The 14,568-nt window shown below is 44.6% G+C and overlaps 1 protein-coding gene across 23 annotated transcripts in view; it reads left to right on the forward strand.

Annotated features, from left to right (window-relative positions):
- The window catches only part of FRMD3 (FERM domain containing 3), a 285,855-nt gene that overhangs the window by 228,931 nt on the left and 42,356 nt on the right, over positions 1–14,568 (forward strand). For all 23 annotated transcript variants that reach the window (XM_070590805.1, XM_070590811.1, XM_070590803.1 and 20 more), the window contains 2 exons: positions 25–93; positions 5,627–5,751. In XM_070590805.1, coding sequence (XP_070446906.1) covers positions 25–93; positions 5,627–5,751 — 194 coding nt within the window. The remainder of the gene's footprint in view (positions 1–24; positions 94–5,626; positions 5,752–14,568) is intronic.

The raw sequence follows: 14,568 nt of genomic DNA on the forward strand, positions 1-14,568 counted from the left end.
ATGTTGTGTTTCTGTCTTTTGCAGCGGTAAAGTTGCCAAAGAGGTGGTGGAGGCAAGCTCCAAAATCCAGAGGGACCCTCCGGAGGTGCACAGGTGAGTGGGGTGCTCCCAAGGCTCCAGGAAGCTTCTGGGATGGACAAAGGGATTTAAAGGCTGGCTTTGCCAAAAAATCCTCTATAATGGGAGAGGGTGTAAGGGCACCAGCTCTCTACTGTTTTGGGCTCCGACTGCAGGCATGACACTCTCACTGTTCTGGAAATCTCCCTCAGACAGATTTGGCCTGGCCGTGGCGTGAGTGCGACTGGGCTCCATTTTGAGTTACTTGCCCTGTGGGAAGTCATCGGCCCAATTCGGCCTGGAATGTCACATGAACAAGCAGGACGTGGGTGAGGCACGGCTGTGTCATCTCCTGGCTGAGTCTTTCATCATGTCCTCTTAGAGCCTCTTGGTTCCTGCTTCTGTTCATCAGATATGGCCAGCTCCCATTAGCCCGACTCCTTCTAGGCTGTTTCACACAAAGGGACATGGGTGCTCATGTCTCATTGGACTCTTTACTCCCAAAAGTCAATCAGAGGAATGAGGAACTTAGTCATTAGTGGTTCAGGGGTACGCATCTTCATTAACATGGCATTATATGTAAGTCTTAGGAATTAAATATTCTCTTGGTCATATTGGACTTCATACCACTACAAGTTACACAAATCATTGTACACCCTAAACCCCAAACACGCTAACTGTCTGAAGCTGAACATTCTCATCATGACGCTTTCCCTCTTGAAGGTAAGATGATCATAAGCCATATGCTTCAGGAAGTTCTTGCACACTGATTGGCACCTGTCCTTCCTTCCCTGTCTTCGGACTTAGAGGAGTCTCCTTTATGCTCAGGTTCGCCTGGTCCCCTCTAGTTCCTGGGTGACCCAGTGAGCCGGGTTGTTGGGCACTGCCTGGCATATAGTAGAAGGTCAGTACATATTTGTTGAACGAATACATGAACTAGGAGTGTGGATGACAGCAGCACTTCTGCTATTTTCTGGGACCTGAGATCTGTCCACGGTGCTGCCCAGGGACCTCGACCTCCCAAGAGGCAGCACTGTAGTCAGAGCCGTGGTGACGGGGGCCACTCTCAGGAGCAATTTCTCATTCCTTCCCAGTAGCCAGTCGCATGGTAGGGAATTGTTTCATTTTCAAATTATTTTGACTTCTCTGATGTGGCTGTCAAAAGTGAGAGTATAATATATAGTATATATATTTCTCTGGCAGTGTTCAGAGATGGCCACTAGTCTAGAATGGTGAGGATAAAGCTTCAATCAGCTCTCTTTGCTCACACTCGAGATTCTACTCGTCAAAGAATGACAAGTTCATGGACTCCTACCTCTACTGATGTGCGTATTTAGAGACAGATGCAGACAGACTGAGAACACTGTCTTGAGATTTTTCTGTTTTTCAAAAACAAAAGCAGCTAACTCTCATGGTGGCTCACTGGTCTTTGCTGGATGAGAATCACCTGCACACCCCCGAGGCCTGGTGAGCCCTGGGCTGGCTGTGTGAGCCGCCTGGGCATAGCGGCCACCACCTGGGGACCCCCAGAGGCAGAATTTGTACCTGAAACGAGCACCTGTCTGAGGAGTCATGAATGGATTCTAATCTTGGCTATGTTGCTTAGTGCTGTGTGGCCTTGGCTTAGTCACTTAACTTCTCAGATCATCAGTTTGTTCATCTATAAAATGACATTCATGTTTCTTTGCCGGACTTCTAAGTTTTGTTATGGGGATTCAAATAAAGTTCTTTAAAAATATAAAGTGCCATACAAATGTGAGGTGGAGATATTATTATCGTCTCTCATCCACAAATGAGGAGCTAATGTCTGACAGACATGTTCACAGTAAAGTCTCTTCTGATGGAGATTTGCCAACAGGCCAGCAGCAGCTCCTTTCCCTCCGAGGAGTGGTGCAGGGCTCCATGAGCCTCATTTTAGTTGCTTTATTTTATGCCACCATTTTTGAAGCCAATCTTAGAATATATTTGCAGTTCCCAAAGGAAACCTTTCTACGTCAGTAGAATTCTTAATGACAGTTTCATTTGGAAACCATTATCTGCCAGATTATGCACATGTGAGCGGGCTGCAAAGCAGGTCAGGCATTTTTGCAGAGTCAGCTGATGGGTGCATGGGAGGAACACAGCACAGACCCTCACCAGGCCTGGGGAGACCGAAGCTATGGAAGCCATTACCACAGGAACTCAGGTGGAAGGGCGGAGTGGGAGCCCACTGGAATGTCGGCACATCCTTTAGAATGTGCATCTTTTAAGGATATGACACAGAGGGAGTGCATGCAGCCACAGACAACACGGCATTAGGGGTAGTGAACGGAGTCCCTCTGGGGTACAGCAGGATAAATCATGCAGAAAAGTAGTGTGGAGTGCAGCAGAGGCCCTGGGCTGGGAATCAGATGATCCAGCTTTGAGTCCTGAGTCTGCTTTTATAAGTGTCTTTAGTCAAGTTCCATAACCTCACTGAGTCAGTTTCCTCATCTGTAAATACAGTATTTTTCTTACCTATCTTATAAGCACATTGAGAAAAACAAATGAGGTAAAGTGTATACAAATCACTTTGTAAACTAGAAAACAGCCTTCTGAACCCTGATATCATTATTATTGTTATTATTATTATTATTTGAGGAAGATAAGCCCTGAGCTAACATCTGCTGCCAATCCCCCTCTTTTTGCTGAGGAAGACCGGCCCTGAGCTAACGTCTGTGCCCATCTTCCTCTACTTTATATGTGGATGCCTGCCACAGCATGGCTGGACTAGCAGTTTGTAGGTCTGCACCCAGGATCTGAACCAGTGAACCCTGGGCCACTGAAGTGGAACATGCAAACTTAACCACTGTGCCACCGGGGTGCTCTTACTTTAAATGAAGCTTGCATCAGTTTGCACCTTCACAAAAGATACAAGGAGAGAGGTCAAAAATGGTAATCTGTGGTCTAAAGGAGTCAGTAGGGAAGGTGGGAGACTTGCATTTTGATTCTCCTTCTGCTGCTTCTCTCTGCCTCAAGCTGTCCTGGTGTCCAGCACCAAGTCCAGAGCGCTGGAGTCCTTGTGCTCCAGGAAAACCCCTAGTTGTACCACCTTTGAGTTTATCTGAGTCTTGTACTTCCCAGGGAAGTAATGTTCATCTCTGAATCAAAGAATTGAAGAGTCTTGGGGTTGCAATCGACTGTAGGGGTCATCTGGCCTAACCCTAGGCAGACCTTATAACCCCCTGCCCCCGGCCATTGACCTCTGCTACAGCACAGCAGCAAGAGCTCATGAGCGTAGGGGCTGAGTCAGCATCTTCCTGACCATCCAGTGCCAAGCAGGCTCACACATGTGAGGTCACTCCTGGTGAGCTCAGCCTGCTCCAGCACTGGCAACTGCCCAGACATTGCAGTGTGGTGGGGGCGGGCTGTGGGCTGCTTGATATCTCCAACTGAAGAGTGTTGGGAGGAGGGCTGATGGGGCTAAAGACCCTCCGTAAAGGCTCACTGTGGGCCCCTCCTTGCTGCAGCATATGCAGTGATTTCTGGGGGCTAGGACTGCTGCCAGCTCAGTGGGCATGGATTCAGTGGGGCAGAGCAATTCTGAGTTGGTTTGTGCAAGAAGGGAAAATGGGCTTTTCCGAGGTCAGAAAGCTACATGGTCCACACAAACATGGCAACACGCTATGCTTTGCAGAGCTGGCACCACAGTCATGAAGGCCACAGGGCCAAAAGAAATCCCATGAAAGCTCAAAAAGTGGGAACTCTTCACAATCAAAGAAGGAACTGCTTGTGGTAAATTTTAATCTCCCCTCCTATTCCTTCCTTCCTTCCTCCCACAAGGGATCCCCATCTCCATTTCTTTCCCCATAAACCCCCCAAGCTTGCTAGGACTCACAGCAGACATCACCTCCCCTGGGAACTCATTCTTGGTTCTCCCCTCACTCATGGCAGGATCATAGCCCCTCCTTAGTGCTCCCGTGGGGTCCTCGGCCATCAGTCTCCTCTATGAGATGCATGCTTTTCTAGCTGTGGCTGCAGCACATTAATGAATTATGAAGTGAAAATGGGGGTCAAGACCAGCCTTAAAAAAAAAACTGAAATAGAATGAAAAGAACAAATACAGTAATTCATATGAAATATCACTTTTGTTGGGTGTCTTCCTGCATGTGTGCATGTGTGTGTGTGTATATGAATAGCCAATATAAAATGTATTTGTTAATGTGAGTCTCAGCCAAAAAAGTTTGGAAATCGTGGTTCTAGAGAGCGAGTTACTTAAGGTGGGGACCACAGTTCCCCAGAACAAGGCAGACCGTTCAATACAAACTTATCAGCTGCATAAGTGGTCAGAGAATGAAATAGTAAAGAAAAGTACTCTACAGTTAAGCTAATCCTTATAAATTTCCCTTCCAGCCAGTGCCAACTGTTGGTCATTTTAATTCCAGATGTTAACAGGCATCCTGATCTTCCCCAGCCCACTCCCATGCCCAACAGAAACTCCCGGGCTATAAGACAGTCTCATCAACCAACCTAGGGAACTTCTGGGCCAGTCTGAAATGGCAAATTATGTCAAGCCAGGATATATTCAGTTTACTTCAGTTTCCATCCTAAACACCCCTTAAAAAGATGCCAAATGAGGTACTGTAAGGCGCTCGAGGATTCATAGGTCAGTGTCTGCCCTTAAGGTACTTCTCAAGGTGGGACTCATTAGTGTACCAGTAATTACAGAGAGACAGAAGTGACAAACGTGGTGAGTCAGGTGAGAAGAGAGAGAGAAGGGAAACTTGTGTGAGAAGAGAGAGAGAGAGAGAGAGAGTGTGTGTGTGTGTGTGTGTGTGTGTGTGGTGAGTGCAATCCACGAGGGCTTCAAGGGGAAGGAAACATTTGACACCATCTTTGAAGGATGGGTTGGTTTGATTTTGACAGGAAACATGGGGAGGGGAAGGGTGCTCAGAACCCACCACCTGCCTGTGCCCCACCTCCCTGTCTGTCAGGGAAGACAGCCGATAGTCTTGACAGGACACCCGCACAACTTCCTTGCCATCTGCTGCCCTTCGCAGCCACTGACACACGTGCATGCTCCTTTCCAACGGAGAAAGCAGAGCTGGGTTCCATGGCTGGTTGGCGAGTGGGGTGTGAATTTGAATTGGAATGTTAAACATTGATATTAAATGTTGGACATCCAGCAATACCAAGACAGCTCATAGCTGTAGAACATCTGTGCTGTCTGTCTGGCAGCAGGTTTTTTTGTTGTTTTCTTGGTGGTGTTTAAATTACTTTGAGCCGTGCTCCTCATTCACTTTTCTGGTTACCTAGTTCAGTGATACCTGCCTCCCATGTATTTTTCCAATGCCTGTGTTGTCACCTAGCATGCCCACATCTGATGACATTGGGGAAATACCTTTTCTTTCACTATATTGCATAAGAACACATGGACATTTTATCAGGACCTTAAGGATAAAAAGGGCTGTGTTGAGTGTTATATCATCTTTACCACTGGCCTAATCCACTGTGTGTCTAGAAGCAATTCTCAGCTTGGGTAGCCATCTGAGATGGAGAGGCCGGCATTCACAATGGAAACCAACTTCATCTGGCTTGTGTCTGTTTTCAGAACCAACATTACTCAGAGCCGCAGTTCTCACTCCTTGAACAAACAGCTCATCATTAACATGGAGCCCCTGCAGCCCTTGCTGCCGTGTCCCAGTGAGCAGGAGGAGGAACTTCCGTTGGGTGAGGGTAAGTCCACTTCCTTCTAGAGGCCAGCATTGCAGGCTTACCCCAGAGGAACAAGCGAGGCACTAATCCTGGGTACCTTGGGTAATGGTCGAGGTGGAGGACAAAGAGAGTCATGAACTGTGTTTTTAGTAAATGAGCTGTTTTTGCAGCCAGAAGACTGCATTATATTGAGAGTTCTATCAGTTTCTCCTAGAGAGTCACTGGTACAAAGTATTCCTAAAATTACATGTAAAGCAGTAATGGTGTTAGACCTGCACTGTCCAATATGGTAGGCACTAGCCAAGTGTGGGCTATTTAAAATGAAGTTTAAATTAGCTAAAATTAAAAATTCAGTTCCTCAGCCACATTAGCTAGATTTCCAATGCCCTGTAGCCACATGTAGCTAATGACTACCATCCTAGATGGTTCAGACTGAGAACATTTCCATCATCATAGAAAGTTCTATTGAATGGCAATGATTTGATAATAATCACAATTAAATTAGTGTTTAAAGAATTCTCCACCAGTATCTCTACACTGGTTTCCCTTTCTGCCTCAGTATTTCTCTATCCTCAAGTTCCTTTTCCACAGGTCCTTGTCTCACAGTTTTGATACAAGCTAAAATATATATGGTCCACTTCAACCCAAAAGTTGTTATATTTTTAAAGACCATGGTATATGTGCTTCTAGGCTGCTTCTTTTGCTTTTAAGGACTTTATTTACTTCAGGGAAGTATCTTACCATGCTGCTTGCTGCAGACACCTGGTGAGGCAAATCTCACACATTAATTTCAAAGTAAATTTTAGAAATTCACATAGGGGCTGGCCCTGTGATGTAGTGGGTAGAGTCCAGCATGCTTCACTTCAGCAGCCTGGGTTCACAGGTTTGGATCCCAGGCATGGACCTACACCATTCATCAAGCCATGCTGTGGTGGTGACCCACATACAAAGTAGAGAAGGATAGGTAATAGATGTTAGCTCAGGGCTAGTCTTCCTTAAGCAAAAAAAAAAGGAAGATTGGCAACAGATGTTAGTGCAGAGTGAAACTTCCTCACCCCCCCCCCAAAAAAAAAGTCACACAGAAGTTATTGGAACCCTGAACACAAACATGACTTGCTTTTCCTTAACTTTATGTAATTTTAATTTTATTGTTTAAAATCTGGAGACTGGGTAGTTTCAAGAGGGCAGGTCACTCTGTCCCCAAAATATCACCTTCCCCTGCAGCTTCAAGTCAAGAATTCCTTCCATAGAGGAGAACTCTTCAGCCCATAATAAGAATATGGGTTGGGATGCAAATACCCTTGGGAGAGGCAGCAGCAGCTGATTCACACTGAAGTGTAAAGAATTTTAGTAAATCTTTTCCTGAAAGGAAGCTTTAATGGTTATAAGGAGAACTGGGCAACTGGATGCCAAAAATTCTATAGATGGAAGGAATATGTGCAAAAGATGATGGATGGGGTCTCAGAAGACACATTTATCCCCAGCGGGGCAACAAGATGATGGTAATGAGAACAGTCTTGTTATAATGGCCTTTACTCTCTGTCTTAACAACTAACACTATAAGTTCCAGGCTGAATTAATTTTCGTAGCCTAAAGGTCTCTGGGTCCATGTTGCTTGTTTACATTTTTCAACACCTTCTCTGTTTTTCAAGTGAGATAAGAGAAGCTTCCATTTCTAATCATGAATGATTTTCTGGGCTTCCTCCCATATGTCCAGAATATTGGTTTGAATGGAAATGACTCTTTCTGGAGGTCATAATTACCCTAAGGTTGAATGAAGGAGGAGTAGCTAATGGAGAAGAGGAGGGAGAAAGGACAACCCAAGCTTAGGATTGTGACTGTCCCTTGTCTGCAAAGATGGAAGCCAAGATAGGAATAAAGATTGGAAGACAAGTTGCCACAGGGAATATGGAAGCTAGGCCACTGTTGCCTCAGGAGCCCCCCAGGATATGAAGGGGAGCCCAGACAGCTTTCCAGTGGGTGCATCATGCCATTCAATTGGAAACTTCCATTTTGCTACATTTTCTACAAGGAAGTTCTACTGCTAAATATAACCTTGTCTTTAACATGACAACTGTGTGGACAAGAGACACATACATTATAATTAACTGCAATAAAAATAAAAATTTTCATGATATATGATAGAATGTATAAGCCACCTTTTCAATTTTCCACTTATTTTAAAGAAGGGTCTTAAATTCTTTCACCAGCAATAAAGTCAAACTGATGGGTCTAAATCTTAAAAAGCCCGAAATAGCTCTATAAATGTCTAATAAAACTTTTTTCTAGGAAATCCGTCCCCTTATGGGACATCTTTGTGGGTTCTGAAGCTTAGGAAAATCATAACCTCCAGGATATAGAATCAACTTAAAATGGAAGAAAAGTAATAATGACAGTATTGTTACATGTCCAATAAATAGAATGAACCTCCCAATCTAGAGAAAGAGAGCCAGATCATCTTAGGTACCACCCAATTCAAAGTTATGATTCCCACGGTGAACCCAGCTCTGCGTTCTTGACACCATTGTTATCTCAGTTGCTATTGCAGAGTCAAATTCTGCTCCACATGTCTTGTGTTTAGTGTCAGGCAATGGGATTTAGACATTCCATATACAGGATAAATACTTATTTTATAGAGTTTATATTTTTCTGATATATAAAGAGAAGAGAGGCAGAGAATATAGTTTTAAACAAGATGTCTCCATCTTTGTGGATGCGCTCTCTTTCTGGGTACGCACAGTGTGATGAATTTAGTTTCATCCTTGTATTTTGTTATTTTAGTACCTTTTATGCCTGAGCAAGAGTCAAATTGCAAGAGGCTAGGAATTCATCCATTCTGTAATACAACTACTAGGACAAAGACAAGGTGTACCACTAGTAGACCACACTTAGGTTGTGCAGGTTGCTGTGGCCCATAAAGATGAAGACTCTCTCTCTTCCCTGGAGGCTCACAGCCTGTTGGGGAGATGGCTGCAGGATCACAGAGGTGATGAAGAGATTCTCCCTCTGCTGATTGAATTGCATGCTCACTTTTCTGCGCGCCTCATGAGATATCAGTGCCTCCAGCTGCCTGGAGAGCACCCTGTTCCCTTTTAGTCTCATTAGAGTATCTGATATAAAATTGGGACAAAGGAATGAATGGATGCAACTGAAGGCAGAGGGAGTTGTGGGTGTTCTGGTCACCTGCATTGGTTGCTTGTGTGGCTTTGGGGAACAGGGGTCAGGGCAACAGTGAAGGGTGAGGCAGAAAGTTAGGAAAGGGCCAGATCGTGGGTCTCATGCGACTTGCTGAGCAATTTAGACTTTAACCTGAGGGCGATTGGGAGGTCCTGGAGGAGTTCAGGCATGGAAATGACCTGATTGGAACTGTTTCATATCATTTGTGTGTATAGAGGACAGTTTAGAGGCAGGTATGGCTGGAGCAAAGTTTCTCAACCTCAGCACTAATTGGCCTTTTGAGCTAGAATATTCTTTGTTGGGGGCTGGACTGTGCATTTTAGGATGTTTAGCAGTATCCCTGGCTTCTACTCAGTCGATGCCAGCAGCACCTCGCCAGCCTTGATAACCAAAAATGTCTCTAGGTATTGCTAAATGTCCCCTGGGGAACAAAATCACTCTGGTTGAGAATCACTGGGTTGGAGGCATAGAGACCACACAGGAACCATTGCAATAGCCCAGAGAATAAATAAACAGGGCTGAACTGAGGCAGAGAGAGTGGGACTGGAGGATACAGTGGATTCAAGCTAGTAAGCGGCAGAGTCGTGGAGACGGGGTCACTGATCACATGGCAGGTGAGTAGCACCTGGTCTCCTCCTATCCAAGTTTTGTCCTCGTCTCCGAGACTTTGACGAGAGTGAAAAGACTTCACCTTCTTTAAAGATGAGACTCTCGAGACACAGGAAGATTTAAGTGACGTGTCAGCATCACACAGGGAGTCAAGGGCAGAAACGATTTCGTTTAGGTGTTGGAGCCATCCAGAGAGTTGGGACTGTGCTTCCACTTCAAACGTGGAGCGGAGGACACTCGGACATCACTGGTCGCCTTTGATATCACTGTTCCCACCTCTGCATGGTGGTTCACTTTCTTGTTTGGGGGAGTTTCAAATCACACATTTTGGAACTAGAGCCATAAACAGGTCAAGGTTGGCAGCCTGAGTCCTGTTAAGTGTTGTCTGATTAGGATTTTGTTAAAATCAGGTTGAGAGAAGAAGGAAAGTCTTGACCCGAACACTTGGAAACCCCATCTCCGTGAAGATGGGGAGGTCTTGGCGCCCTATCTCACATGAGTGCCATGGTGGTGGCATCTCTGCTGCCGCCATGACTCTCTTGGGTCATGACCAGCCATTTGTCTGACAAGCTCTTTCTAGTCTTCCTAGAACTTAAAGTTTCTCAAAGACAGCTGGGCAGAGCATTCTTGCCCAGACTAGCCCAGTGGCACTCTGGGAGAACATGTGACTGCATTCACCCATATGACAGCTGGAGGATTAGCTTTGAAGTTGGCTGTATCTGAGTAGAGAAAAAACAAAGTCAGTTCCTAAGCACCACTAGGCAACGGGAAAGTTTTCCGTGTTACCCCAAAGTTGCTCGGTTACAGGATCCGAGTAGATTAGTGCTGTGGAATGGCAAACCATTTGAAAAGTGCCACTTAGAGTTTATGAAAGTTTTGGGAGAAGAAAAAATTGAGAGTGGGAATTGTTCTGGGTGAAAATGACATTTTAAGGAGTCATTAATCTGAATAAATTCACATGCAAAATGGAGTAGGACCTCCATAGTGTAGATTGCAAAATGCTTACATGTTTTATTAGTGGAGTATATTTTTTGTTATGGAAAAATGCTGGATTATGGTAGAGAAGAGGAATGAAATTAATCACATGAGACATGAGAGCTGGCAATTACTGGCGCTCAATGAAGATCATTCCTGTCTTCTAGAACAGTGGTACAGGCTGGCATAATTAAACAGGCAGGAAAGCCATGCTTTCTTCCCCTTGGTAGACAGAACTAAATAAGAGTTGAAAATGTTTGATACCCTCCTGCTAGCAAAACAAACGCACAGTGGAGACACCGGAATTTCTATAAGGGAGTGTCTTGGGGGTCACAATGTTGTTGGATTGAGTGCGGCTTGAAGCTGCATTTGCCTGTGATTGAGAAAATGGCTACTGCAAAGAATAGGCAGAAATCACGGAGGGTGATAAAACTAACTCTCCCAAGCCACCCCTTAGCAGTGTCCCTGTAAAGATGTGTGTGTGTGTTTGTGCATGCGTGTGTCATGGATGTGGCTCTGTAGGGGGAGAGGGGGCCCGGGTCAGTGGCATTGTTTAAAAGGTTGTTTACAGCATCTAGCCCTAACCATAGAAGGCTTAGGGAGCATCATTGAAATTCTAGAAAATCTGTATGGGAACATATGAAAGCATTTTGAGTATTTAAAGAGAGTATTGTCCTCACCCAACAAGCATGCCGTACTCTTGACCCCATTCCACCCTGCACCCCAACACAGAACAGGTGACCTGTGGGGCCAACTGCATTTTCCATGTGCAGGTCTTTCAACATACCAGGCAGAGCCTTTCATATACTGCACAGTATATGAGGCTGTCGGTGTATCTAACAGCCCAAGCTGCTGTGGTTACACTGACTGTGAATTCTTTTTCCCCACTCTCCACCCAGGTCTCCTCCCTGCTTATCTGGGATGAAACTTCTCCTCCCTCTTTTCTCCCTTTATAGAGCTCTGTGGCCATAGCTTAGGCAGATTACCCTCTTCTCAGGGTTTCCATGTTTTTCTTCCCCACCATTTTCCCCATGTGCTGAATAATTTCTTCCCCTTGGCTCAGGGTATTTCAGAACATGCATTAGGAGCAATGCACTGGTCTGTTTGAAATGTCTTTTATATTATGTTCCATCAAACAGTAGGAGCTGCTTATAAATCTTATGGAAACACCTTTCCCCTGTGGTTACAGCTACCTGGTGATGGCAGACCAATGAGCACCAGCTCTAATTGCACTTGTCCCTGCCAAAGGGTTTGTGTTTGCTATTTGTTTTTATTTTCTTATTATAGAACTAATTTGTCATCTTTTAGAAAATTTAGAAAGTAAAAAAAATTATAAATAAGCAGAAAAAAATCACCTCCCATATTGCCCCACCTCCTAGAGGCAATCGAGGTCAATGTATTAGCAATTTCCTTCCCTGTGCATTTTGATGCCATTGTGATCATCCTGTGTGTATGGTTTTTTAAATTCCTGATTTATTTGCTTAATGTTGAAAACATTAGTGCATGAAAACATATCACAAATTGAACTATATGTCAACAATGAATTGAGAACATATTTAACACAAATGCAGACAAGTGGGTTAATATCCCGAATTAGAAGGAACTCATACAAAGTGCTGTTTTAAGCATCATTCTAGCCTTGCACAGGTCTGGGCTCTCCCAAACTTTTCCATTTACTGGCACTACAGTCTCCCGCGGCTGACAGGCACACAGCAGCCAAACCTGCTTCTCTAGGAGCTAAGAGCCTCCACGGAGCAGAGGTCACCTTCTGGTTTTATTTATAACTGCAGTATCGGATTAGCAGAGTCAAAATTCAGAATTCATTATCACATCTATTGAATTCCAGAAGAAAGAACCACAGTTTGGGTCGGCAACTCCTTTAGGGTAGGAGATGCCAAGAGCAACTCAGGGGACAGGATTAAGTCCTGAGCATGCTCTGCAAATTCCCGTCTGTAAGCTCCTCAGAGCTTCTCATTGTCCCCTTTTGTCCTTTTCTTCAGAGTTTGTTTTTTCTTTGGAACTTTGGTTTCTGGGATTTACTGACAATTTAAGTACTCATAAGAAGGTTGTATCGTTTGAAAGGTCTTTGAAATTTTAAGTATTTACACTGCTGTAAGGAAGCTAAATGCCTTGCTCTTGATGCACTTTAAGTGCATTTTATCTTGTAAGGATTTTGTAGTTTACACCATAAGGGGCCAGTAGTGTGTGTGCATCATTTCAGTTCTGTAGCTGGCTAATTCCCACAAATTGTTCATTTTATGAACTATCATCTTAAGGTAGCCACTCTGTTTCTGCATCAATGCCTTGGACAAGTGAGGAAGTATGAACTCTGGTCTCAGCTCCTCCACCAGGCAGCTGGGTGACCACAGACAAGATGCTCCACCATTTGGAGCCTCATATTCCTTGTCTATAAAACAAGAAAATTGGACTTGACCACCACTCAAATGCTTTCTAGCTCTAAACTCTTTGATTCTTTTGCTGAATGCCCAGGTCAGATTTCAGGACCATGGCTTGAGGCCTTTTACAATGAGAATGAGAACGTGGGGACAGGAGTATTTTCCTAGCCCATGGGGATTAGAGGGAATGTTGTAGATGTTCAAGCACAGGAGTTGGCGACCTATGGCCCATGGCTGGCCCACCGCCTCTTTTCTTTTTCCGGCCTAGGAGGTAATGATCACATTTTAAGTGATTATATAAGTGGCTATATAATATCCTTGATTTTACCTCTTAGTCCACAAAGACTTAAATTTATTATCTGGGGCTTTATAGAAAAAGCTTGCCAGTCTCTGATCTAGCACACCCCCTTGGGATTCTACAGATGAGAAAGCCCAGAGAGGGGAGACAGTTTGCCCAAAATCACATTGCTGGGTAACTATCAGGGTTGGGATCAGGTCCTGCCTCTCAAATTGCTGGCCCTGGTATCTTAGACGACCTCAAACACATCTAAAATGGCTCAACTCGTTCTTGCTAACACAGAACTGGTAACTAAGGAACTGCCTTTATTTTTCAATTATATCAAATGAATTATCAAAAGAGATGACTTCTCTTATATAAATGTAGGGAATCTCTGTGATTCAGTGAGAATTGCTCCTGCATATTCGGGGCAGTGTCTGAGTCTTTGGTCTCCCATCCTAGCAAACCTGGATCAAGGAATCCTCGGAGACCTCTGGCACAAGGGAGAGCATCACCTCCCCTCAGAACCAGTGGGGAGGAGGCTGTGGACAGAGTGTGGCACCAAACAGAATCCCTAGCAGAGCCAGGCTGCAGGGGAAACAGACTTTGCTTAGGAAGGCTTGCTCCCTTCTGGGAATCACGTTCTGATTTTAAAGTTGAATTTGTTAAATAAGGAATGGCTCACTCCAGATCTAGTTCTAATTACTCATTTGTTCATCATCTGTTAAAGCTCTTTGTTTTATTAGCACAAGTAATTCAGTGTGGAATTTCCCAAATCATTGCTCCTGCTCAGGTTGGCACTTTGCTGCTGCACTTAAGCATTAATAAGTAAATGCTTTAAAGGATTTGGCTGGGGTGAAAAAAAATATGTCAGTCAAGAGTCCTATGAGGTAATCCAGTCATAGGCCTTGAGGGTTGGGACGTGAGCCAGGGGAGAGCGTATATGTGAGCAGCTGTGACAGCCAGAGTGTGGTCTGTGACGGGGAAGACATTTTGCTTGGCACTTAGACAAGTAAACACTCCCATCACATCCCTAAAGAAACCGCAGGAGAGGAAGAGTGAAAATATTACCAAACCAGCATCATTACAAAGGAGGCTATCATTTTCTGATTTTTAGACGCATTACACAGTCAGCATGGAGTTCTATTTTCTGGTGTTTTTGTTAGTGGGTTGGTGGTGAGTGTTAAGTAAATGTTCTTTGTGACATCCAGGCTTAAATGGAGGCAGGATCTCACAGAATCTCCGTCCCTCCTTGCTCTTCTGTTAAGACCAGAGCCAATTACGTGGAAGAAAGCATTGTGCAGTGTGTGCTAACTCCACTCTTTTAGGCCCATAATGGTAGGTCCATGGCAATAAGGGCATTACAGGCAGGGTCCAGAAAAGAGGCTCTGGTTGTTTTACTTT

This window comes from Equus przewalskii, chromosome 22 (assembly GCF_037783145.1).
Source record: "Equus przewalskii isolate Varuska chromosome 22, EquPr2, whole genome shotgun sequence".
Taxonomy (NCBI): domain Eukaryota; kingdom Metazoa; phylum Chordata; class Mammalia; order Perissodactyla; family Equidae; genus Equus; species Equus przewalskii.